Here is a 25932-nt window from a genome sequence, read left to right as displayed (position 1 = left end):
GAATCCAAAACGATTCGTACTTTTTCGATTAGACTTCACAATTAAAAGTTATGGACTAGCAACCAATTTCGAAAGAAAATTCAAAGGGCTGTAACATTTGATCCAGTAGCCAAATCTTGGGTCTGTTTGGAATTATGGATTCTACAAACCACATTCTATAAGAAAATGTTTTTTCCCGGGCGATCTGAGACAATTTTTTTTTCGGGCCTCAAAAAAAGGCAGTGTATAACCTTCCTTTTTTACCAAAAATCGACTACACCAAAATTTCTCCAGAAAACACTTTTTCTTATTTAAAGGGCTGTAACTTTTGATCCAGTAGCCCAATCTTGGAACTAATTTTTTCGGGCCTCAAAAAAAGGCAGTGAAAAAAATTCCAGGGCCCCTAGAAGTAGTTCAAAACGGTAGAAGTGGGACGGACGGAAGGACAGAGCGCAAACAATAGCGCATTTTTTTAATTCTTAAAAAATGTGCTAAAAATCCAGGAGTGTAAGACCAATTGTGTCTGGACGGACAAAACGCAAGCAATAGCACATTTTTTTTGTAATTCTTAAAAAATGCGTTAAAAACTGTAGGAGTAGTTGCGGCTTCGGATGGACGGACGGAGGTGGCCGTAATTTATTGATTTATTGATGAAATTTGCTTGCTCAACTACAGGTTTTACCCCAATTACAGTTGAGCAGTACTTACATACATTTACATTTAAGTGAGTAAATGAAATATAACTCAAATATAACAAAGTACACAAGAAATAAAATAATAATTAGTAATTAAGTAGTTGCCGAACTAACTAGTAGTTACTAGCTACAGAGGACACAAAAAAACAAAAAGGCACTAGGAATAAAATATAAATTAGATGCCCTTATAATTATAACGATCACGGCTAACAATATTTGAAACTTAAACAAAAACTTAAACAAAAAAGCATTCTGTACTTTTGCCAAAACTAACGAGTTACATGATTGGAGCAGGGAAATCACGAATCAGACGAGTTACAAGAATGATGTTATAAGATTCTCTACAATACGTGCAGATAGCATTTCTTTTTAAATTCGTGAAGGCAGTCTCCAAATATATCCAACTGTGGTGGTAATTCATTATATGTGCGCAACATACTAATTAATGGTGAATGTTTGAGGACATAGCGCTAAACATCCGTCGTTATGACAACGAGTTTTTAATACAGTACAATTAATTCCGTTTCTATACGGAGAGCGCGTCCCCAATTAAAAAATATTACCTCGCGTAACTTTTATCACTCGTAGACGAATGTCACCAATGTATTTCCACTCAAAACAAAAACCGGTATCACTTTGCCGGGACTTGATTAGGCTTTCTCCGACAGCCACTTGGCGCGCCTAAGATATTATGTAACTGTTCGCGAAATTAGATCGTCTGCCCGGCGGCACTTGAATTTTTACCCACTTTTCCGCAATCAAGGAGTACGTGTTTACCCTTTGAACGTTTCTTCGAAACCATGTGTACACGGTATCACTTTATATTTCCAAACGTACTTTTGTCCATGTTCGCTATAAAGCGGTATATTTGTAACGTCTCTGAAGCGGACAAGACAAGTATGAGCCCACAAAATTGCTCAATGTTTTATTATTTTGAGCTGTTTTTTTAGCTGTTCGCCGGTAAGTACCTATCGTTTGTAATTTTTGAGTTCTTATAATTAGTTCACAAATCAATTCTGAACAAATGCTCCTTATTTTTACCCCAAAAAACAAACTATAAACGAACTTTTCTACTTCTACAGCGACTACCTCGTTATATCCTTCTAATAATTTTCCTAAACATCTGTTCAGGAATCTTGATCCTGAAAATCCCATTAGAAACCGTTTCAAAGAAAATTGATCAGGAACCACCACCGTTTTGGGCTGTTTTAATTTCAAAAATTATGTTCCACACGACCAATGTCGCAAATTTTTTCATAAATAAAATTTTGTATACAACCGAGCATGTGGAAGGAAATTTAAAAACAATTAATGGTTTATATATCCGCAACAAAATCTAGTTAAATTAAAGTAAATTGGGAAAAATTAATATCAACACAGCGGAGCATTGACATTTTATTCCTTTGCACGATCTCCAGTATTACTTTCGCGAAATTGACGCCGGTCTGCTTGGATTGGCAATTAGCGAACTTTTTTCTGCCAAACTTAGTAGGTAGTCATCACGAAAATAACGTTAACAGGGTGGTGTTTAAAAAAAAGTCAAGTGTATCGACGAATAAACAATTTCATATTTCTAAAAAAGGCGGCATTTTCCAAGGAGAGATAAGATCAATTTCTTATCAGAAGAGAGTATTCCCCACGGCAATAACTGTAAGTTAATTTACATTCTTTGATTTGTATTAAGTAGTGGTCGGTTATTTTTAGGAATTTGCATAAAGAATTTTGTTCGAAGTAATTTTAATATTCCTAAAGAAATCGACCCGTGAAAAGTACTTGCATAAAACAGAATTGAGCTACATACAAACATAAGCCACTTGAGGCCGTGTTGGTCGTACCACCCACCCACAATGGCCCTCTTGCCAGAACATCCGGATTCGTTGTTGCACAAAGATGTACCACCACCAGATCTAAGCACGAAGGATACTTATTATACGACCAAGGGAGGTAGATCAAAGTCGAAGTTGACTGACGTAACAGTCACGAATGCTACCAAAATGGACGTGTCCTACCCTAAGGTTGCATTCTGTTAATGATTTCATTTGCCAATTTCAATGAAAGATTCTGTTGTATGCACCAGACACTGTCTGGCCGAAAACAGACGCGGTAACTTCGTTGTCTGTATTGTGCATTCATTAAAAGTATTCTTTGTAGTAAAACGGTGATGATCTCCCATTCGAAGACGATGAGTAACGCAAGTAACTGGTGTACATCGCCATATAAAGAGTTAAAAAGCGTCATTTCCATAATTGATATCTCGAACAATGCAACAATTAAGTATATGAATAAGAAGCGTCCTGCTTTTGTCTCGTTCAAAAAATAAAAACAAAAGTTTCCGAGAACAATGGAGACTGGTAAGATTCCCATCGTTAAATCAAAAGGTAGTGGATTGTAAATCGACCTGTCATTTGCATCTGCATTGTTGACGATTCACTTCCACTTACTTTGCAGGTGCAAGAAAATCATTCGGCCAAGTGGTTTTAAAATTATAATATGCGAGTTCTTTTTCAGGTTCTGTTTGGCAACTCAATTTATGTACATACCATGACACCGATCGTGTGTTTAAAAATCCTACTTGAGAATGCGTTCTTGAAAATGCACTTGCATAATCGTGTAGGAGACGGGCTATTAAAAAAAAATGTTGTGTACCTGTTTATTTTTAACGCATTTTCCAAAAGAAAAATGGACGGTGTTCGCACTTCGCCTGTCTGTCCGTCCGTACCACTACTAATCCTCCAATTTAAACTTTCTCGTTGTGGTTTCTTTAATAAACTTCAATCGGTGGCAATGTTATTCAATCACAAAACGGCCGTCTGAATTCAGAAGGGCGCTCGCTGTCAATATTTTGCAATCAGATAAAAACACAAACCTAACAGCCGGCGTGAGTAACGACAACTCTCTTAAGTCAACATTTTCATACGGTAAAACAGTTTGCTCAGAATGGTCCCACAACAGTTTCACATTCGATTTTCTCCGTATTCGAGTGAGCCCCATATTCTCTAAAAAATATTGATTTTGCCGGAGGTCATTTTAGATTGCCAGTTTGTTTTTGGGTCTTCATCTTCGGCAGCTTCTTACTGTGGAGTAATAAAGGGGTAGGTACAAAAATAAGGTCATCGGTTTCTATGTTAATGAAGAACTGATAAATGAAACGTGACGTTAAAGATCTTTAAATGAGATTACATTTACAGAACAAATTGTTAAGTAGTGAAGATCGCCAAATACCGAACAAAGATGTGCGATTATTCGAAAACTCGTTCCACTTAGATTGCTATGCAGATATAAACTTGTATTTTGCAAACACATTCGCACGATTTATGCGCATGTTTTAAGCCTTTTATTTCGCTAAAGTATATAATTACCTTCTAACATAAACGTAAGTCGTGATTGTGTCTGAATATAATAGTTTCGCGATGCGACATGCATGGATTTATGCTTCTCGTGGCCATTTAACTTTTTTTTTTCTCTTCGACTTAGCGTTCACGTTTTCCCTATGCAAAACGAACGGAACGTAATTTGCGGTAGTAGCCGTTTTTTATCATTAGAGATATATACATTATAATTTGTGTAATTGGAAAATTGCAAGTAATTTGTTTACCAATCGATACTCTGACAGTCGAATCGAAATAATAATTTGGTTCGCAATCGTGTCTAGATCTTAATTAAATGAGTTAGTTATTTATTGGACGAGTTTTGGAGTGTAACTTTGAAGAAGCAAGAAGTGCGCTTTTTCTTGTATTGACATTTGACAAGCACAACAAAACATCACTTTGTAATGTATACAGACCTTAGGTAGGTATCTTCTTAGTGTACACATATACTGTGTCAAAGATAAAGATGTCTATCATGGGGATCTCCGAAATCGATACAACGATGGTCAAATAAATTAGATAATAGATGCGCAGTTAATAAGTTACTATCGCATGCTTTAAAGAAAACCAGAAAATTCCGATTACTTCCGAAGATATTTCAGAAAACCCTGGGTGGTACGAATGAACTCCTATGTTGTGTAATCGGTTCTTGTACGTGTTGGGACGTGAGACATAATCGGGAAGGCAATTAAATAAAAGACAGAACTTTTGTGCATAAGAAATGACAAGAACAAATAAATATATTACGCACACCACAAGACTATACCAGGGAAACATTCTACGGGACAAAAACCCCCGGCAAAACAAAATACACATAAATAAATCATCTCAAATTGTATGATAAAAATCAGATAATCAAATCAAATGCAATTAAAGAAGTTCATAAAAACAAAATACACAAGACACAAGTGCGCTTTTTCTTGTATTGACATTTGACAAGCACAACAAAACATCACTTTATAATGTATACAGACCTGAGGTATCTTCTTAGTGTACATACATATACTGTGTCAAAGATAAGGATGTCTATCATGGGGATCTCCGAAATCGATACAACCATGGTCAAATAAATTAGATAATAGTTTCGCAGTTAATAAGTTATTATCTCATGCTTTAAAGAAAACCTGAAAATTCCGATTACTTCCGAAGATATTCCAGAAAACCCGAAATTTTCCGAAGTCGGTTTTCTTTTTTTCTGATTTTACTTGAACAGATACAGAAAAATACTTTCTCATTGCCTCAACTTGAGCTCTATAAGACACCGTTGAGGTATTTTCGTAATGTTTCGTTTCGTTTATATATGTATGGTCCGTAAAAAAGTCCATGCTGTATTGAGTAGCATTTTTTTATTACGAATACAATGATGTAGGGTAGATAAAACAAAACAAAAGTGGAAAACTGTTGATTTCAACAGAATGGGCACCCGCGCATAACGCCCTAATCGTGCGAGAATACCTATCGGACAAATTTCCTGGAAAATGAAAAATTTCTCCTTCGGAAGTAATCGGAATTTTCCATCTTTAATTGTGACCCTGCACATATTGTTATACAGGGTGAATAAAAAGTAAGGAACATTGATGCTGCAGCCGTTACTGTTGGTCATATCAAAAAAAGTTCTTAATAAAAGCTGAACGGACGGGCGGATTTCAATTTTTTTCTAACGTCATAGTTTCAGAATGATGATGTCATCGGAAAAAGTGTTAAATGGCAACCTGTATCTTTTGGCAATGTTAATAGTATTTTGACTACATTGTTTAACTTTATTTTATCTAAAAAGAACCATATTATGCTTTGGAAATAATTACCATAAAACAAATTCAAATCACATATTATAATGTCACTCATAACAGAGTAAGCTGTTATTTAAGTTTTTTGAGAAAGTGTAGGTACATATTTATAGGTATTTAGAGTGTATGCACATTTTTGCAAATTTTGTAAAACGGTGTGAGTGTGACTTGAAATGAAGGGGTGACTTGAAAATTTCTGCAGAGCTTTAGTTAAAAAATCGCCCCATCTAGTGGCAACTAAAAATATTGATTGAGTTCCTACTGATTCTGTGCATACCTACCAATATACACGGTTTCCAGAAACACCAACTTCCAATTTAAAAGAAATCATCAAAACAAGGTAAAAAACGCAAAAAACGTACGTTTTTTATAAGTCGTATACATTCATCTGTCACGAGATTACTATACACAACTGAGAGCTACGTACATTTTTTTTGTAAAGTCCAAATTATTCATTATTATAAAATATCCTCAAATTATTCCTCACAAAATTCCATTTACCAGTAGAATTTATTTTTACTGAATTTCCGTGATGTTAAATGAAAAATGCCGCGAAAATATGAGCGAAAGCCGGGTGTACGCCCCTATCAAAACTACAGTAAGGTGCAATTACAGATTGCAGTCGCGGCCTACTGAAGGGGTGGTAAAACACATTCCGCAAAAGGAACCTTAAAAAAATATGTTGGCAAGGTTCTGTCAGTGGAAGAAGGGGGTACATCCTGCATGTGCACGTTCCTTATAGAAATCAGCAAAATAAAAAACAGTTTCATTTTTACAATTGCTCAAGACATCTCATTGGTTAACAGCGATAAGATTGAGCAATGTTTCCGTGAGGTTTTGACATTGAGGAGGGGGGAATATAAATTCCCAGAAATGAACTGAACCACATAAATTTTGTAACTTATTAGAATTCATTCTAGTTTTTGTTAGGTACTTATTTATTTTACAAGAATTTATATTTATTTTGTTTTGCCAATTCGTTAATAGAATATATTTTTTATTTTTATCCTGAAAATAGAATCTACACCTTTTCCACTTTTATTCGAGAAGTTGTAAATTGTATTTGAGAATCGTTACTTGTATTTGAGAAAACGTCAAAGTAGATGAGAATAGTCAGTTGGATTTGAGAAAACATCAAATGTATTTGAGAATAGTCAATTGTATTTGAGAAAGTATCATTTAATTTTATTGTATTTTAGAATGTAATATTATTCCTAATGAATTATAATTAAGAATCAAATTTTATAATTCCGCTACTGTATGTAGTCCCGCAACAGCAGCAGCAGCAGCATCAGGCTATGTTGTACATGTGATTTTGTTATTGATTCTCAAATGCTTAATTTTACCATTTCTTGAATACAATTTACTACTCTCAAATTCATTTGATGCCTTCTCAAATACAAATCACTATTCTGAACTACATTTGTTGTTTTCTCAAATACATTTTACTATTCTCAAATACAATTGATACTTTCTCAAATTAACTTGATAGTTTCTCGAATAAAAGTGGAAAAGGTGTAGTAGCAGGTTTGATAAAAAAAGATGGGCACGCACATTTACCACACACCTATTTGATTGTAATGCCGTTGGTTAATTTTTCTACACAGAAAAATCTACCAAATTTTTTCAAGTCACGCCGTTTTACGGTATATATCGGACTCGTGTATAATCAACAACTTTAGGGACGCAACTATGTTACATTTGGGGTTGTGAATAAAGGCAGCGTGATAACAAAAAGAGCAGTACTTTATTAGTACATTGTAGGTTGACTGTAGCAGCGAAAACAGAACAAGCGCATGGTACGCAGAGCGATTCTGACTGCTATAGATTGCCAATGGAATGCATCATTCGCTTTCAGAGTGCTCTAGGTTTCCCAATGGAAAACGCTAGTTAGGTATAGAAGTACAAGATAGGTGGGGGAAATAATGAAAGCTGCAAATTTAATTTAACAAACTACATAATTATATTATATCGGGTCGGCGACATCTGGGTGCCATCACCGAGCGTAGTTTAATAAAGTGGTGATTTTTCACTTTTTTTCCTATCTATCTACTACTACTACGGTTTTTGGCCCGATTACCTATTTACAAACTGGTGTCGTCGGAAAGATCTTGTAAACGCGCACAACTCCTGCTTGATGGTATGTTGTAGGTATAACAATAAATAAGGTCACAAGCATCGCCTATATCGTCTTTATCAGTCGACATATTTTGACAAGTGACCTTTTATTGCTTTTGGTGTGCAAGATATCACAAAATGTATTGCCTATGACTAGTTACGCAATGGTTTGACCTATTGATCCGGATCCGGTGTACGAACTTAACTTAGACGATGATACTTAAACTTATCATTATTGTTGGTTGTGTAATTACACTGACCACATTTAAATGTAAAATTCTTTAAGGTAGTGTAATTGTGACGTTTCAAATTATCCTTGCTCTTTGAAGTGTAATTACAATTATTGCACATGAAGATATATGTACTCGTACAGACGTAAAAACTACAATATTGTACATCGGGTCATTGTAAATAAACAAAATGGCAGCCTTATCCCACCAATACTAATTATAATGTGCTGCCACCAGAGGTCGTACCTATACTGTTAATCTTAATTATGAATAATTGCCTTCATAATAGTGTTGTGTTCCAAACGCAAACCGCAAAATCAACAAAAAAAAAATAACAAAGCACTGCAACCACAATTTAATTTGAAAGTAACCAAAACAACTCAATTTACACTGGGTGCATTAGTAGGTCATGAATTTGAACATGTGGAGGAGTAGATAGAACATAAACAACTGCATCAGCTACATCCTTTGGTTCCAAATAAGGCGACTTGCTTAATACCTTCTCATCTTCAACAAGATTAGATGCCGTTCTGAAGTCAGTTCGAACAGCTCCCGGACTTATACTCTAAAATAATGTTTTTGGGTTAGTTACTTGACCGTTACATTTAGTACACATACAGAAATTTTAATTTTACTTCCGATAGAATTTAATTCCTGTCTTAGGGTCTCAGTGAGGGCTGTTACCGCGAACTTGGTGGCCGGGTAGACGTTGGTAACAACTCTGGTGGATACTCGGTGACCTGCCAAGCTGTTTATATGAATAATATGGCCATCGATCTTGTTAGCTCTCATATCCTTAACAGCCTCCCGTGTGGCGATGCACAATCCCAAGACGTTCGTGTCGAAGGTTTCCCTCCACTGCTCGGTGTTACCATCGGTGAGGTTGGTGTTACGTTTAATCCCGGCATTATTAATGAGTATGCTGATCGGGCCCACGTTTTTCTTGATCCATTCGAAGCTGCTTAAAATATCCTCTTCCTTACTGATGTCGGCTTTAACCGCATAAATCTTGCCAGTTTTTACAGACTTCGCAATTTCGTCGATCTTTTCCTTGCGCCTCGCCAAGCCGACCACCTGTAATCAGAAAAAGTTGCTCGTGATTGTATCTTAATTTATGCCATTTACCTTCACTCCTTTTTCGGCCAGCTCTTTTACAATCGCCGCGCCGATTCCGGCACTCGCCCCCGTTACTACGGCAACTTTTCCAACCCAACGTTCCATTGAGAGCACCATTTTTGAGGAATGTTCCTTGTGGGGTAACAACTAACAACTAGAAGTGTTCTAAAAATACGTTCGAGACGATAACAGTATGACCCTACTAATTGATAAGGTGTCGTCAACCACCAAGGCCATAGTGCATATTGTAATCTGTGTGATGCTATTCTTATTACACAAATACCAGCCACAGCTTACGATAGTAAGTGAGCTGTGTACCAGCTATAACAAAATAATAATAAAATATTAATTGTGTTCCTACTCGACGACTACAACCATTACTTTCTTGTACGTATGGTTGACGTACCATCTAGGAGGATTGACATCAGTTGACATAATATGCAAGCGAGAAAATTGGGCGCAATCAGCGGACAGCAGCGGCTAATTTTTAATATTATTTTTGAGCGGGCGGGCATTGATTATTACATAATCAATGGGGCGGGGTTTCAGCTAGGTTCGCCAACTGTTTTAAGTATGAGAACTGTCGGGTTGGCAGACTAAAAAGAGCGGGATTTTGGACAAAAAAGCGGGACGCTGAATTCCGTTTGGAGAAAACGTAAGTGAAACAAATTTTAAAAATAAACAATATATTTTCTTCCGATACAAAACAAAAAAATCTGGTAAAAATAATATAAATATGCTATTTGAAGTAAAAAAACATAAAGTAAAACTTTTTTCTATTTCTTTACTTTAACAACAACTCGAAAATTACAAAATGTGTAGGTACTTACTTATACGCATTAAAGACATAAGAAGGAACTTTATTGATGAAGGACTCCATAAATATTGCTTATTGGAACAATGAAGTGAATTGACACTCACAGTTTTTATTATTTTTTATAAAATAATAAAATAAAATAAAAAAACAAAAAAAAATAAAAATAAAAAAAATAAATAAAAAACAAAAACAATCACTCAAACATTTATGGAGTCCTTCATCGACAAAGTTTCAAACTCGGATCTCTTCGGAAAACTCTACTAGCTGAATTTTACACTTAAAATAATAAAAACTTGAGTCCCAATTCACTTCATTTTTCCACATAAGAAGGAACTTTAGGTAAGTAGTTATTTTTTTTACTTAAAGCTGTATTTGTTTTTAGTTTTAGCAGCATGTAATAAAGCTTTGTTCTTCAGGCAATAGTCAAAAAATTCTGAACATGGAAGTCTACTGTCTACTGTGAGTCTATTTCTATTTTCTGTCCAAGCATTTTCAGATAGAGAAAAAATCCTTTCCGTTGCAGCATTGGAAGGAGGCATTGATGCCAAAAATTGGAAAACAATAAAAATATCTTTCAAGCGGCGGTTGCCGGCGACGCGACGCTTTTGTTCGACGTCCCGCCAAACATTTAAGCAAGACGCGGAACTCTTCGTATAAAAAGCGGGACAGTTGGCAATCCTAGTTTCAGCCAAGGCTGCTCTACCAACCCACTATAAATACCCATGCCCGAACCTGGATTCGAACCAGGGACCCTTAGTACCGTAGCCGAGGTTCAACTCAACTGCGCCACATGAGGCGGGGGTTCACACAGTAAATTCGCTGAACGGCTACGCTAAGAATCAGCTTTTTATCAGCAGCTGTGCTGGCTGTGCACTATTTAGTCAGCGGGAGTTTCTTATACGCTTACTTCTGATTTGTCGCTGTTGTCCGCTGACAGCGCCCATCGTGTCACTTACGAGCACGCACCCACACAAGCAACTTTGTGAGGTGCGTTCGTTTATGGGTTATGATCACCCATTTTGCTCTAAAGCATTCTTTTATCTTTATTGGTGGACCAGAAAAAGTATTGACATCGTAGTTTTTTTATTACAAAAAAGAGAGAAAAGGAGCTAACTCCATGACTCCATCCAAACATTCCATCTCATGAGAGTGACCACGTAGTCATTTTAATTTTAACCTAAAAATTAGGTTTTCCCGCCTTTGTGTCACGAGCGCTTACAGAGTCTTATGCCCAAGTGAACGTTCACTTGGCCATAAAGCATGCGTCATTTACTTAGGTGCCCCTTCCCCTTAAAAAAAGTTCAAATGTTAATCATTGAGTGAACGATTCCTTCCCCGAGTTCCTTCTCTAAGGCCACAACTGTCTATAGTACATGTCACCTTGAATTTACAGTACAGGGTTTTTATGGTTGAGGATCACATTTTTGAGAGCTGACAACCACTCAATTATTAGGAGGGGTAAGTTGCATCTTTTTTTTAATGGCGATCACGAAAGCATCGTTCCGTAAATGTTTGTTGTTTTTATGTGTTATTTAATGGAGGTAGGTAGTAATCTTTGAATTTATTTATAATGTATTTGTGTTTTGCCGTTGTATGCAAAATTTCATATTTTTTGTGAGTTTTAATCCTTGATTTTGAGGACGACTTGATTTAACCTCAATGCAAATTCATGTGTTTGATACCGTTAACCTTTTGTTACATGTATTTTTGATTATTCTTTGTGTGTATGTGTACTGACTTGTTGTTTCTAAACTAACATTTTCGCCATGAAGAGACGGATCACAAAAGTGATAAGAATTGTAACCGAATTAGTTACGGCACTCAATGCTGGGACTGCCCTCGATTCTCAACTATAGACTTGGAAAACCCGAACGAGGGTCCATAATTTACTACCTATCTCGAGGACGAGATTCTGGTAATAAAAAAACTCTTCGGCTTAGAAACTATGTGTGATATATGAGTTGCAATTCACTGATTACCACATATTTTATCGTAAATTTGAATTTGTCTTACAGATCCTTGTGTTTAACTTTGACTGTGACCAATTTGGATTTATTAATCAAATGTCAAGATTGTTGAATATTTGCACTTGACTTGAATATGTAGTATACCTCCTCGTTTTGAAATCACATGTGCGTTGCAGGTAAAAGTGCAGGTATATTTTTGTTTTTATGTTCTTAGAAAGTCCTTAGAAAAGAGCCACCTTGCTGATACCCAAACCCAATTGCTAATCGATTCTTGTAACCCTTGACATGTGATAACTGAATATTGGCTTTGTGTCAAACTTTTCCAAAGTCGGTTTTTTCACCTCGCTCGAAGCTTTTATGCTATTCTTTATATTGTCGTTATAATTATATGTTATGCGTTATTACAAACTACACAATTGAATATTAATTTGTCGACTGGTTTTTTTTCTTGGCAGGCCTTTTTTTCCTCAGTCTATTCCTGTTTTTACTCTGTGAACTACCATTTTCATAGTTTATTCTTGCAATGTAATTTATTTCGATCTTTCACAATCTGAATAATAATAACGGTCATTATTAAACAAATAATTCACAATTTCATTGTTTTATAATATTTTACGATTTTTCATTACCGTACTTCAGGTCAAACCGTTGTGCTTTCAACCGGGGGTTGGAACCGGTACCGCAACCGATTGCATTTATAGACCCTTCACTTGGACCCAGAACCGTTATTTAAGAAGTTATGATAACCGGAACCGACACCGGTACCGGTAAAGGACAAAGGACCGGTATTTTTAGGTAGAGTAGACACGTTCCGCTTATTAATTCAATTTGCTAATATATGTAGCAAACGAAAAGCATCTAGAGAATTCTAGAGTCAGCATTAGATAGCCTGGGTTCAATTCCCCGCAGATGCAGATTTTTTAAATTTTATATTCGCGATTCAGATTAACCCTAGAGCCGCTGATGTAATTTGCAAATGGCGTGTATTGTTGTGAGCGGTTTGTAAACATTGACAGTGAATTGAATTCATCATGTCGTTTTTGAGACGTGAAAATATAACCCCTTTATCCTATCCTAACTGAAAAGAGGTTTTCGTAAGAACCCGAGGCGGTCTTGAATTACGCAATTATTAACTTAATTTTCTAATTACAAATAAAGATCACCAATTTATAATTCAATTTCTAACGCACTAACAACTCGCCGACATTCCCTTACATGGATTATGCTCTAAAGTTACCGAGAGATAGCGGAAGCTACCAACATACTACAGCATGAGTACAGCGTGTTGTCATTAAAGGTAGCCACAGACGTACAGTTTTTCGTCAAGACAAAGCTGTTCAATCGAGATCTTCAGCATGTCCTTTAAATAAGGGTGCACCACACACGGACTGATATTAGGCATACGTCAATTCCTGACTCGTATACAGGCTATTCCTAAATATGATGTGACAGTTATATAAACGAATAGGTCTGCAAACGATTCGTTACCGATTTACAGGGTGCAGTTTTTGAGATATTTCGTTAAATTTTGAAATTACGCTGAAAGGCTTACATCACTGGTCATATTAATAATAATGAGAATCTACAGGGTGTTTTTTTAGGAGTCTAGTACAGTCAATCGGCAGCCTCAAGGTTTACAGCAGATACGGTGAAGAAAATCTCAGGGATTGGACTGCGCAATCAAAACCTTGAGGGAAACTTTACCTCTGTGGTTACTTTTATGCACAAGGCATATTGCGCGTGTCACGTGACAGTTGTGAGTTGCAGAAAATGTCATAAGAAACATTGTAATAGCACAATTATATTGTATCCCAACGTCTGAGAGTAGCGACAGCTATGTAGTTACTAGAAACGCTTTCATGGGTCAACCTATAAAGTGAATAACTTTAATTCAGCGCAAAGTACAACGATCATTGATATCCGTTATCAAATATGTGTTTGTTCTAATCTCTGATATATAATCTCCTCCAACGTGCACATGGTCCCGTATATCAGTTTAACAACATGAACAGATGGGAAGGTAAGGTGGCTATCGTGACCGGCACCACTTCGGGGATTGGATCCGTAATTGCCGAACAATTGGTGGATGTTGGGTTGACAGTAGGTACTCTCTTACGGCAAACAATGACTTCATTAGGATTTTCAGGTTGTAGGACTTGCCAGGCGTAAAGAACTAGGAGAGGAATTGGCTCGGACTCTCGAAGGAAGAAAGGGAAGGTACTACCATTTAACAGCCGACGTTGCCAAGGAGGAGGATGTACTAAACGCTTATAAATGGATTGGGGAGAATTTGGGTCCCGTCCATGTTCTGGTGAATAATGCGGGAGTGTTGAGGCCTACAAGTCTGTGTGACGGAAACACGACCGATTGGAAGAGTATGCTCGATCTCAACGTTGTGGGACTATGCATGATGACCAGGGAAGCAGTGAGATGTATGAAGGCTAACAAAGTCGATGGTCACATAGTGCATATCAACAGTACCAGCGGTCACACGGTTCCAGTACCGGTAGCAGCCCACGTTTACGCAGCCAGCAAGTTTGGTGTAACTGCCCTAACAGAGGCTTTAAGGCAGGAACTGGTGGCAGGTGGAAGCCGGATAAAAATTTCGGTAGGGTTTTCGAATAGTTTCCACAGAAAAATCGCCATTTTTTCAGTAGAGCGTTAGCCCTGGGCTTACCGAATCGGAGGGAAATCCGCTGCCTCGCGAAGTACTGGCAAACATACCGATGTTGAAGGGGAAGGATGTTGCAGATGCGATTTCTTACATCATTTCGACACCGCCACACGTCCAGGTATTTAACCGATTTTAAGTACTTTTAAGCGTAAAAGTCGTTTGAATTTTAGGTTCATGATATCGTGTTGAGGGCCATTTTTTAACGGTCGCCGCCAAGATTTTTAGATAGAAATTAAAGTTAACTGCAATGCAGAAGATGTAGTTTTATTGGTTCAAAAGGTCCAACCTAGTTGCATCTCTTTTCAATTGTTGTGGTCTGTAAGTGCCTGTTGGTAGGTAGGGTATTTCTTATGGTAATAATTCCATGGCTGATTATGATTGAAACCAAATTCGTTTGTTTATTGTCTCTCATAGTCACCATCGACACGGCCATGGAATTATTTCCATAAGAAATACATTGTTAACTTCAAAGCAAAAATACAAGGTTTATTCCCAAACACTAAATGTTTGGTATCGCTGGTTTTGAAATTGTTCTCTATCGAGTGACGGAAAAATCCAGTATAGCGCCCATTTAAAATAAGAAAGTTGATGGTGAAAATCGCCATTTTGAAAAATTTTTTCTTACACTTGTTGAATTTATCCCGTTGAATTTTGCAACTTTTATTTGAAACTTTTTTCAATAGCTCTCTTTGTTACTAAAATAACTGAACTTTTTAAAAATGTCGATTTTCACTTTTTTCTAATTATCTACGAAACGATTAATTTTTTCGAAATATGCCATCGGAATATCCATAAGCATAAAAAACTACACAACTTTGCCGATTTAACCGAATCTTTAAGTATAGATAATAATAACAAAGATAGCCATGTTATCCTACTCAATTGAAGACACTCTGTATGTCATTTCCAAGAAACACTCTAATTTTGTTATGACCGATTTCGACCAAACTTTAAGGGTTGGTGTAACTCATACATACTCGTATCTCGGTCAAGCTCGTAAATCGGCCAATTCCGCCATATTGGATCAAAATGGCGCACATTTAAAAAATATACCTTCACCTGATCGGCCGAGCCGAAAGGGATTTTTAAATTCTTCAATTATATTGTTGGTTCATCGACATCCCCAGAATCTATTTATTTATTTCCTAATCCTTCAGCTTTTAAATCATTTTGTTGCTTAGAGATCTATCAATGTTTTAGTTTTTTAAAATTTTTCAAATTCTTTGGATTGTACAGTTTTCTAAGCTTATTCAGTTTCGTTAAATTCAGATTATTCATATATGGTGGGTTTATCATTAGTTCACTATGATTAGGTCATTAAAAAATATCCAATAGAAACAAAGGTTTATTGAGCATTGCTAATAGCAGAATGCTCGACACTGAGGAAAATTCCCATCTCTGCCACATACGAAAAATTCTTACCTCAGCCCAGGTTCGAACACCCGACCTCCGGCTATGTAGCCGAACACTCTTATATCACTGAGCTACATAGATAGTTTTATACATTTATGTATGTATTATATAATATATTATTAAAGATCCTTGAGGTCGTTTATAATTTTGTATTGCTGTTCGTCTGCCGAATCAAAAAATTTGTTTTGCGCATGCGCAGTCGGTGGTATTGTAAAAATGATGTATGTGTGAAGATCTCGAGGATCGTTCGGTATTCAGTTGTATCGGATTTTCATCATGACGTTTGTATAAAATATAATTTCCAAAAAATTGTAGGAAAGATGTACCTAAATAAAATATTTTGGCGCTAAAGCGAGATCTACTACGGCTCTAGAAGAATCCATACAGTCGACTGGAGGAGCGAAGGTTTCTGATCTAATAAACCTGCGCGAGATCGGCCAAAACCTGGAGTGGGACATTATTTTTATTTTGCATTTATTTTTGAGTCGGCGGGATTTCAGTCAAGGCTGCCCAACCCACTATACATTTACAAATATCCATGCCCGAACCCGGATTCGAACCAGAGACCCTTAGCACCACAGTCCAGCTTTAATTGAACTGCGCCACACGGGCCGGCACTGGTGATAGGAGGTACGAAATTCGCCGGGTTTACTAGTATGGTCTAAAAGCGGGTTACTATATCCTCCGTTGTTTTTCCGAAGACTTTAGAAACTTTAGAAATCATTTCCGGTTGACGAATAAAGCTATCGAGATTACTCATTGTCCGGAATAACATTTCCAGTATACCACCGTGCCCATCTAAGACCCCTTGGATCATAATAATTTTGCCATGAAAGATACCGAAAAAAGTCTTAGAGAAAAATTGTACACAATATATGTATTTCTGTGTTTCTAAAATATTTAATATAAATATAAATATTTTTTATCGCCAGGGGCGTACTGTATTCCAGTGGTGTATCAAACTTGAGTTTTTTTAATAGAACACCCCCTATTTTTATGCATTTCGACTGATACAAACAAAACCCTAAGAAAATTTCGGAAAAAAAAGCAAACTAACGTATACCTTCTTCATGATTCCTTCGACTACCACACTGTATTTTGTTCCGCTTTTATACCGCTTCCGAAAGCCCGTACCATACCGATTGAATTACCTACCAGATCAAATCAGCAAAGGACGCTGCGGGGTTCCGTTACATTTAAAGCCTGCGATCCCGGCATTGCATTCCCTACTTTGCACTTTTCTCCTTTTCATTTATTTTATTTGTTTATGGTGCACAAAACACCCGTCCCGCTAGCTGAAACGTGGAATTATTTTCATTTCTCCTCCTACATCTCCAGCATTCGCTACAAAGCCAAGTCCTAATATTAACCTGAATTGATAATTTGAAATACTTCCGTAAATCCCAAAGAATTAATTAGAAAGAAACTTTGATTTACACTGTGAACAAATCGAAAAATATGAACATGAAAACTCTATCTGGGCCGTACAATGGATTCAAATAAACACGCCATGACAAAAAAAATTATTCCAAAACACTTACGCAGAAAATCATCAAGAAAAAAATTGAAATAAGGAGGGGCACAAGCCCGTATTTACATTTACCCCACACGCAAGTGTTCGATTACAACTAAATAAAAAAAAACTTAAAATTACTTACAGTTTTTTTAATAATCTATAATCTGGTCAAAATGCGATCTGTATGCACTAACAAAAACACTCGTTGACAGCTTCAGGAAACTTCATTTCTTTGCTATTACACTGAATTCAATCACCCGATCTGTTGTGTTGAATCTCTTTCTTATGGTTATACAGACGCATAACACTTTAAACTTTTGTGGTGAACAGCTCCGTCTTTTCCTTATTTTTCCTATTTAAAAAAAACGCCACTTCCACTATACCATCATACCCCTACTTCCGCCAATTTCAAATGTAACACCAATACAGAACGCTTGCTATGTCCCCTCTTCCATAACAAAATTACCTTCAAAAGAAATCGTACCACATCCTTTGTTATAGGTGCCAAACACACATGCGTCCATTAATTTTCGTAATAACAACGTCCTTATCGTACACAAACTGGTAGCTATTAAATGCACCAATTTACACATTTACAATTTAAATAAAAAATTTACATTTTAATTGTGCAATTAAAAACAATTGTAAAATAGACAATAAAGTAACAAATTCCAATGAAATAAACCAATTCTGTGCTTATTCGTAATGAAATCCTGCATATTTAAATTATATTAAAGCATTCGCATATACAGGGTGACCCGGTATTATCTTCGGTATTATATCACGGCCACCTGACGTTGTTTTCACAGTAGATTGCTTAGGGTTTTCAATCTACCGATTTTTATTTTCAAATAAAACTTTACCTACATTCACAGTATATATACTTTATACTAGCACACAAGGTGTTACATTTGAGTTGTTCCAAAACAATAATGTTACTTAAATAAACAGGGAATCGCATGTGTCGTTTGGAAGCTACCCTTAAAAAGTTCTTAAAATTGAATCCTTTTCGAGAACCATACAGTGCACCGTGTTTTTGAATAGGGTACCTATATTGGGTATGCACTTTTCGATTTTCGAGACCGCATAACAAAATGAACGATGCCTATTATTAGTTAGGTTTTTCTATCGGCACATACTTAAAAACGTTATTCGCGTACTGTACAAGAAATTGACTTAGAATTTCTTCAAATTCAGGCTGAGTTTCGTAAAAGAACACGTGCCAATTTTCGTTTAGAGCCCTATTGAACACGTCGGTCAGTTCTTTTTGGCCTTGAAAGATGTCTTGCATATCGTACGTGACCAGAGCTGGATCTAATTTTGCTGTGAACGTATTGATCCTGAAACGCTGCTCTCCATTTTTTTCGACAACGTCTCCATCTAGTTCTAGATCAAACGTAACGTTCTCTGTCAAAAACTCGTGGTTAGCATTGCGATTCATTTTGGGCACTTACTGAATCTGATAACAGCCTTGTCTCCACCGTTTAAAGTGAATACTAGCAAGCTTCCCTTAATATTGTAGTCCATAGTCGTGAGTATTTCTTCTGCACTCGCCAACATCGTCATGTGTATCCGACTCGATGTTATAGTTGCGCTAAAACACGGCCATTATGTAACAAAGTGCTATGAAGGGTTTCAGTACTTGACATGGTGCACAAGTGAGTCAGTGATATTGTAAACGTGAATGTCGAAAAAGTGGATGTGGAGGCCCCCCTTCTCCACGGCAGCACTTGAAATTTGCAAAGGGTCCAGAGGCGGCGCGTCAATTTCAGGAAGCCCTAGAACGAAGATTTAGTAAATCGAAACGGTTTGCACACGAACCGTTCTTCATCTGATGCACTGCACTCGTAACGGCGTCGGTTAGGCATTCGTTGAGATTGGGACCAAAGTGATCGCATAACTTAAAATTGGATGCTAAAATATTATTAATTGAGTGGTGAGTTAGGGACAAGGTAGGTACTCACGTAACTTTTTACATGAGGTCAGAAAAATTAAAATGGAAAGTACCACTACGCGGATCTTCATCGTAAAACAGGTTTGCGTGGGGTACGATTCTATGGTGGAATAATTTCAATCTCCATTTCTATGTAGAGGAAGGCTATGGGTATTTTTATTCATTATGTTGTTGTTAACATTGTTGATCTTGAAAATTCAAAATCATGGGAAAATTTTGATAAATATAACATCTAACACATCACACAAAGGATCAAAGATTGTAAATTTTAAAAAATTTATTTCAAAAATCACTAGTAGGTACTACGTTTTAATTTTTAGAAAACCCTTATCAAGGGTGTCCTGGTGCACAAAGCACATGATCGTGTGACTTTAAACAGAAATATTTTTTTCCAATGCCGACACGTTTTTATTGAATTTAATCCCTAATTTTTGTGCATTAATAGGTAATTTTAATCCCTAGGGATTAAAAAAAATTTAATCCCTCATTTTTGATTTCTTGTAAAACGTTCAGAAAGTACCTATTCATTTTCTTTATTTTCAGAACAGGTAATATGAAAAGTACAATTTATAAAGGGCCTTGGTGTACATCCAGCTCTTCCTATATAATGCCAAATAACTGAGTTCTTCTCCGCCTCAACAATGGTAAAAGCTCTTGACTTTTAGTTTTTGTATCTGGAATTCTAACTACCAGCATCGATTCTCCATCTTCCATGTAGTCTACGTTAATTTTTAACAATTCCTCTGATCTGCAAGCTGCAACTTCCCCCAATATCCATAATTGTCACAACCATAAACTTTGGGAGCATGAGCATGCAATGTTTTACACAAACTAACCTTTATCAGCAAGTGACATCTTAGGGGATGACAGAAGCGCCTTCATATGCTTCGTCACTTTCGTCTTCAATGTTTTTAGAAGAGTTTACAGGCATTATTATCCAGAACTAACCGTGCTTCAGTTTGTCACAATTTATTAGTTGAAATTTGATTTATTTACTAGAATAGTTGGCAATGTTTCGCGGTGTGGAAACGTGCCCTTTATTACTTAAGGTTTTGACAGCCAACAAAAGCACGAACTAATTGTCTTTGTACTTTTCACCGGTTGTCGGTTAATGTAGATCTAATAACACCCCGTATATACAATAGAAGTGCACAGTTTTAATTGATGAACTTGTTTTTTAAACGTAACTAGCCACTTAAAATATTGCGCAATGAAATGCTTTGTACCTTAGAACTCAACGCTTTCGTGGTAAAAATTTAGTTTAATGAGAGCACGCTAATCCGATAACACTACGAGAGTTCGTTTCCGGTTGAAAAGTGTACACAAGTCATATGATTTGCCTTCGTTTTACGCGATCTCTAGGGCCGGCTTTACAATTACACTTTTACGGAGAATAAGATATTCCTGGAATAACTGCCATAGCAACATGTATGCCATTGGTTGACACAATGGTAACCAACGCAACCGTCGACATTTATTATAGGTATAGCTTATTCTCGGTATATACCTTCATTGTAGAATTGGTAGAATTACTCTGATCCATTAGATCTGTCACATTCGTGGGATTCTACAGATTCTTTTAATTTTTCCAAATCCATTCAACATTTTATTTTTGTCAGTCTTCCGGTTCTTCTAATTGTTCCGACTCTTCAAATTGTTCAAAACGCTTTAATCCAAATCATTTTTTGGATTCCTAAGTTTCTTTAATTCTCCAGATTCGTGTAAAAATTGTTTGGGTCAGAGGAAACGGAGAAAACCATAAAATGGAAGAATCTTTACAATCGGATAACTAGAGAAGCTAAAAAGTCTAAGCAATCTCAGGTATCTCAAGTATTTGACAAAACAGACAGATACAAAGAGTTTGATGTCCCTACTTGAGGAATTTGAGAAACAAAAGAATCAAATGAACTTTAAAGATCTAATGGGAAGAACTTCGTCATGTACGTGTACTTAACCTCTTGCTTCTACTCTATAATTCGTATATAGGCTAACCAAAGAGATTTTGTAGAACTTGGTAGGATATTCAAGTCTCTCAGAGATTCCGGATCACAGACTTAGATGTCGTTTGTTTGGTACAGTATTTTCCATTGGAACTGTCTCTTCAAGGCGAAAAGTGTTAGTTTACAAGCAACAAGTCAGTACACACAATCTGAAATTCGATAATTTACACGAATTTAGACGAAGGGCCAAAAACATAATTAAATATTCGGACCCAAACCATAAATTGGGCAAACAGTAGAAGTTAACGTTTTTCATACACGCGATCCAGTATTGAGGTTAAAGCATGTCAATTTCAAAAGCAAGGATTGAAAATAATAGAAAACATAAATCTTTGTATACAAAACACAAACAAATTATACAGAAATGCAAACCTACATTAAATAACCCCAAAAAAAAAAACTACACGATGGTCTCTCGACGACATCTTAAACAAAGATGGCCGCAACGTAAGAAGTTTTCGTTATTTCGAGACGACCGGCGCAGGTAACTTTCCCCTTCTAAAAGTCGCGCAGGTTGCCAGATCTCAAAAATTATATACAGGGTATATATACAGGGTGGAGCATTTCAACTAACAATATGGTAATCATTCCGTTTTTATGTGCTATTCGGCACATTAAGACTTGATTTCCTTTTCAAAATGTCATCATGAAGAAAATGGAGAAGAAATGTTCGAGTATTTCTTTGTTGAGGGTGCTGCTGTGTGGCTGGGGTATTCCATACCCGGTACTTCGTTCCTGTCGTACTTCTCAGTAGAAGATTTGGCAATCTCCCCAAAAACTATTATGAGCTTTAAGAGAAGAACGCTTTATGGTGGGGAGTGCAGCATTACCTTTTTACAAAGGTTACCATGAGGGTGCTAAGGGAGATAGAGAAGAAATTATCGAGTCCTTCTTTGTTGAGGGTACTGCTGTGTAGGTGGAGGGTAGATATTCCATATTCCCCAGGCCCCTCGGTACTGCGTTCGTTGTCGTACTTCTTAGTAGAAGAGGATGTGGTAATCCTCTGAGGGATGCGCGCTTTATGGTGGAGAGCGTAGCACCGCAGGGTAAAAATAACGGAATATGAACATGGAAGTTTGGACAACCCCAAAAATCCTAAGATATGCTCCACCCTCTTGGGGAAATAGCCTGCAATACTCGCTTTTCACTTCATCTCCCATGATGACAGTTAATAATCTGAATAGTGTCATCAAAAAATCAATAACGTTACGTACGGACTTGCCCTTTACAATTAGTTGTTCATCTCACTCTTTAAGCAACCACGTAGAAAGATGGTCTTATCCATGGACCGGTGGATTGGAAAGGTTGCCGTTGTAACGGGGGCGAGTGCCGGAATTGGCGCGGCGATTGTCAAGGCACTTGCCGGAAAGGGAGTCAAAGTATGACGTTTCTGACAATCGAGCACTTTATATTAATCATTAGGTCGTCGGTTTGGCTCGGCGTAAGGAGAAAATCGACGAGCTCACCAAGAGCCTAGGCAAAAAAGGCTGCAACGTTTACGCGATGAAGGCAGACGTTAGTAAGGAGGAGGATATTTTGAGCAGTTTCGAGTGTATTAAGAAAAAAATCGGTCCCATAAGCATACTCATCAATAACGCCGGTTTCAAAAGGAATACGAATCTGACCGATGGTAACACGAAGCTCTGGAGAGAAACCTTCGACACAAACGTCATGGGGTTGTGCATCGCTACGAGGGAGGCAATTAAGAATATGAGGGAATGCAAAATTGACGGCCATATTGTTCATCTGAACAGCATTGCTGGGCACCAAATTCCAACCGTGGTCGTGACGAACGTCTACCCCGCTTCAAAGTTTGCTGTTACGGCGCTCACCGAGACCCTTAGATTGGAATTGAACGCCATTGGAAGCAAAATAAAAGTTTCTGTGAGTACTTTCGGCGGCTTTCCCTTGGCACAATAACATGTTTCAGAGCGTAAGCCCATCGACTGTCCTAACAGAGTTTAGAAAAGCATCCAATTTGGTCGAAGATGAGAAAGTGTTGAGCAAAATGCCGTACTTGGACTCTACGGATATAGCCGACGCAGTTATGTACATTCTGCCCACCCCTCCTCATGTGCAGGTTCACGATATTATAATTCATCCCCTATTTAAATAAACGTTGTACATCGTCTACGTTCGAAACACGGTATTTCACTGAATAACTTTCGCGAAAGTAATTCGAGATCGTGATTATGCACAGAAATAAAATGCCAATTTCCGCTGTATACTTACAACATTTTATTTATCGCACAAGGCGCTGTACAATGAGTTATGCCACTTTCGTTTTATAAAATTATAGCATGCAGGTAACTCACACTTTGTCACCTATCTCATTTCAATTACCGCTTCTTAACGACGCGAGGCTTCTTACTAGAATTTTCACATAAAATAACGCAGGTAAAATCTTAGGTAAATTAACAGTATTTCCCGACATACTTATGTTCACGTTCGCTATGAAGCGGTATATGTGTATATTTTCCTATGTTGAACAAAATTAATTTTGAAAATAACACCGCTAAGCGACCACCTGTTATATGGGTCGCTTGAAACTAAAGAAATGAAAATTTCTGTGCGCCCACAGAAGACGCCTCTTGGAGGTGGTAAGCGTTCAGTAAAAAATAATTTTCATTCCAAAATACGTAGTATCAAAACATACAGAAGTTGAATCTTTGTATTAATGTATACAGGGTTGCTAATGGATCCCATTAAACATAATTAGTCGAAGAAGTTTTGTCAGAAGAGACAATAACTGATTAGAAAAAATTATTTTTATTTTTAAAAAAGTGAGGAGGGAGATTGGTTCAAAGAATAGAGCGTAAAATAGAGAAGCGTAGAAGAGTCATGACGTAGACATGAAGCAGACGCGCAATGACAAAAGCGTAAAGAAAGGGTTTAAGGAAAGTGTGGAAGAGGTATGAGGGATTCGCAAAAAAACGCGAAAGGGGTGTAAGAATCGTTTCCGCAATTAATTAATTTTGTAAACAGATATTGTCGTAGGTGCGCGAGTGTCGCGTACTTTAACAAGAAAATAAAGAAGTGGAAAATAGAGGGAAATATGTAAAATGGAAGAGGAAGAGGTGTAACGTGGCCTGTCGCCTTTGGCATTTCGCTCTTTCGCCGTTGCCGCTTTGTTTTGGACGTTTTGTCTGAAGTGCCATGAAGTCAATTAGTTTCCGGATATTGAAGAAAGTTAATTAGTGAATTTTAAGTACCTATCTACGTCCTGTAGAATTGAATAATCGAGTCCGAGTTGAGAAGTTTTTTGGCACTTATTCGGGAAAAAGTATGTTACCTAATAACGAAGTGAAGTTTCAGTTTAGTGTTTGTGTTTTTTGTACACATTTGGCCTGGGAATTGCAGTAAAAGACTGAATTTTTGTATGGTAATTAAGACTTTATTTAACTTGTTTGGATCGAGCGCTCATCGCGTGGTATTTGTTTCTGGCCCTGATGACTGCCAATTATTCTTACAGCGATCTCCCTATATACAATTCTTCTGACGTGTGTTTGTGATTGAACTCTTAAACGGCTGAATGGATTTGGATGAAATTATTAGTACGTGCCTCTGTGTGTCTCCGGATTGTTTAAATTCATAACTGGGTCCGATGGGATTAAAGGATTTTCTTAACTTCTTTTTTCATTCATGTCGCACTCTGCTATCATATATCTTTCAATATCGAGCGTACGCAGTCGCGTGGAAAATGTGGTTTTTGAATAAATTTGTGTGTTTGTTAAAAAGTTTTGTATTTGGATAAACCCAAGTTACGTTAATTGTTTTTTGTGAGCGCCTCTATTTAATTGAGCTAGTTAAACAGGTGTCTTTGGGTGGCAATATAAAAGCTCTACAGAAAACGATGTGATAGTCGAAGGTATGAAAAGGACAAATTTTAATGTTAAAGAATCGATAGGTACTATACGGAGTGGCGAAGTAGTAACCTGAAATAGAAAAGTGCGTGAAAAGCAAATGAGGGCGAAATCGACACAAATTTGAGACATTTTGTAAGCGTTTATTTGTGGATGCACATTAAGTGCTTTATAAATAATATGTATTACAGTATTACTGTAGGTGTGTACTTACCTTTAGTTAGAGATAAATAAATAATCTAAACAAATACAGAAAACGAGCTCCTGGGTATGGCTATAGCATGTGCAAAACCAAATTTTAAACCTGATGCTAGTTTTGCTTTTATTTAAAGTGTATATGTATGAAATTTCATTTAAATCCCTTCATAAATAAGAACGTTGGCACTGCGCATGCGCAAAACATAATTTTGAAACTGGCTTTAAATTTGCTTTTAT

The 25932-nt window shown here is 36.9% G+C and overlaps 4 protein-coding genes across 6 annotated transcripts; 2 read left to right on the top strand and 2 right to left on the bottom strand.

The window, feature by feature from the left end:
- Positions 1–8516: 8516 nt before the first annotated feature.
- On the bottom strand, positions 8517–9600 carry LOC116179362 (farnesol dehydrogenase-like). The gene is made up of 3 exons (XM_031499146.1): positions 9303–9600; positions 8796–9251; positions 8517–8742 (listed from the first exon to the last, which is right to left on the bottom strand). Exons 1-3 carry the CDS (start codon positions 9408–9410, stop codon positions 8563–8565), a joined length of 744 nt encoding a protein of 247 aa, XP_031355006.1. The 5' UTR covers positions 9411–9600; the 3' UTR covers positions 8517–8562.
- Positions 9601–13919: 4319 nt separating this feature from the next.
- On the top strand, positions 13920–15118 carry LOC116178845 (farnesol dehydrogenase-like). Its single transcript, XM_031498474.1, has 4 exons — positions 13920–14177; positions 14224–14685; positions 14735–14869; positions 14922–15118. Exons 1-4 carry the CDS (start codon positions 14082–14084, stop codon positions 14952–14954), a joined length of 726 nt encoding a protein of 241 aa, XP_031354334.1. The 5' UTR covers positions 13920–14081; the 3' UTR covers positions 14955–15118.
- A 2907-nt stretch (positions 15119–18025) lies between these two features.
- Positions 18026–19732, bottom strand: LOC116179248. 2 transcript variants are annotated; one of them, XM_031498989.1, is made up of 5 exons: positions 19645–19732; positions 19502–19594; positions 19323–19458; positions 19135–19274; positions 18026–19087 (listed from the first exon to the last, which is right to left on the bottom strand). In XM_031498989.1, exons 1-5 carry the CDS (start codon positions 19703–19705, stop codon positions 18792–18794), a joined length of 726 nt encoding a protein of 241 aa, XP_031354849.1. In that variant the 5' UTR covers positions 19706–19732; the 3' UTR covers positions 18026–18791. The 2 variants fall into 2 exon arrangements, with proteins under 2 accessions (XP_031354849.1, XP_031354850.1); XM_031498990.1 differs by having other exon boundaries at positions 19650–19719.
- A 3098-nt stretch (positions 19733–22830) lies between these two features.
- LOC116179717 (farnesol dehydrogenase-like) lies at positions 22831–23840 on the top strand. 2 transcript variants are annotated; one of them, XM_031499540.1, is made up of 3 exons: positions 22831–23013; positions 23057–23512; positions 23565–23840. In XM_031499540.1, the coding sequence occupies exons 1-3, from the start codon at positions 22906–22908 to the stop codon at positions 23748–23750; spliced, it is 750 nt and encodes a 249-aa protein (XP_031355400.1). In that variant the 5' UTR covers positions 22831–22905; the 3' UTR covers positions 23751–23840. The 2 variants fall into 2 exon arrangements, with proteins under 2 accessions (XP_031355400.1, XP_031355399.1); XM_031499539.1 differs by having other exon boundaries at positions 23057–23518.
- The last annotated feature ends 2092 nt before the right edge of the window (positions 23841–25932 follow it).

Source organism: Photinus pyralis, unplaced genomic scaffold (assembly GCF_008802855.1).
Source record: "Photinus pyralis isolate 1611_PpyrPB1 unplaced genomic scaffold, Ppyr1.3 Ppyr1.4_LG8, whole genome shotgun sequence".
Lineage (NCBI taxonomy): Eukaryota > Metazoa > Arthropoda > Insecta > Coleoptera > Lampyridae > Photinus > Photinus pyralis.
Note: the sequence above shows the minus strand (reverse complement) of the source record. Positions and strands in the feature narration are given on the sequence as shown.

Coding starts and splice junctions, on each gene's coding strand:
- LOC116179362 (XM_031499146.1), bottom strand. CDS start 9,410: ATGGTGCTCTCAATGGAACGTTGGGTTGGAAAAGTTGCCGTAGTAACG. Junction 9,252..9,302: donor TGGCCGAAAAAGGAGTGAAG/GTAAATGGCATA, acceptor TTCTGATTACAG/GTGGTCGGCTTGGCGAGGCG. Junction 8,743..8,795: donor GAAGTAAAATTAAAATTTCT/GTATGTGTACTA, acceptor ACATTATTTTAG/AGTATAAGTCCGGGAGCTGT.
- LOC116178845 (XM_031498474.1), top strand. CDS start 14,082: ATGAACAGATGGGAAGGTAAGGTGGCTATCGTGACCGGCACCACTTCG. Junction 14,178..14,223: donor TGGTGGATGTTGGGTTGACA/GTAGGTACTCTC, acceptor TAGGATTTTCAG/GTTGTAGGACTTGCCAGGCG. Junction 14,870..14,921: donor CGACACCGCCACACGTCCAG/GTATTTAACCGA, acceptor TTTGAATTTTAG/GTTCATGATATCGTGTTGAG.
- LOC116179717 (XM_031499539.1), top strand. CDS start 22,906: ATGGTCTTATCCATGGACCGGTGGATTGGAAAGGTTGCCGTTGTAACG. Junction 23,014..23,056: donor TTGCCGGAAAGGGAGTCAAA/GTATGACGTTTC, acceptor ATTAATCATTAG/GTCGTCGGTTTGGCTCGGCG. Junction 23,519..23,564: donor GAAGCAAAATAAAAGTTTCT/GTGAGTACTTTC, acceptor AACATGTTTCAG/AGCGTAAGCCCATCGACTGT.
- LOC116179248 (XM_031498989.1), bottom strand. CDS start 19,705: ATGAAGATCCGCGTAGTGGTACTTTCCATTTTAATTTTTCTGACCTCA. Junction 19,459..19,501: donor AGTGCATCAGATGAAGAACG/GTTCGTGTGCAA, acceptor TCTTCGTTCTAG/GGCTTCCTGAAATTGACGCG. Junction 19,275..19,322: donor TCACTTGTGCACCATGTCAA/GTACTGAAACCC, acceptor GCCGTGTTTTAG/CGCAACTATAACATCGAGTC.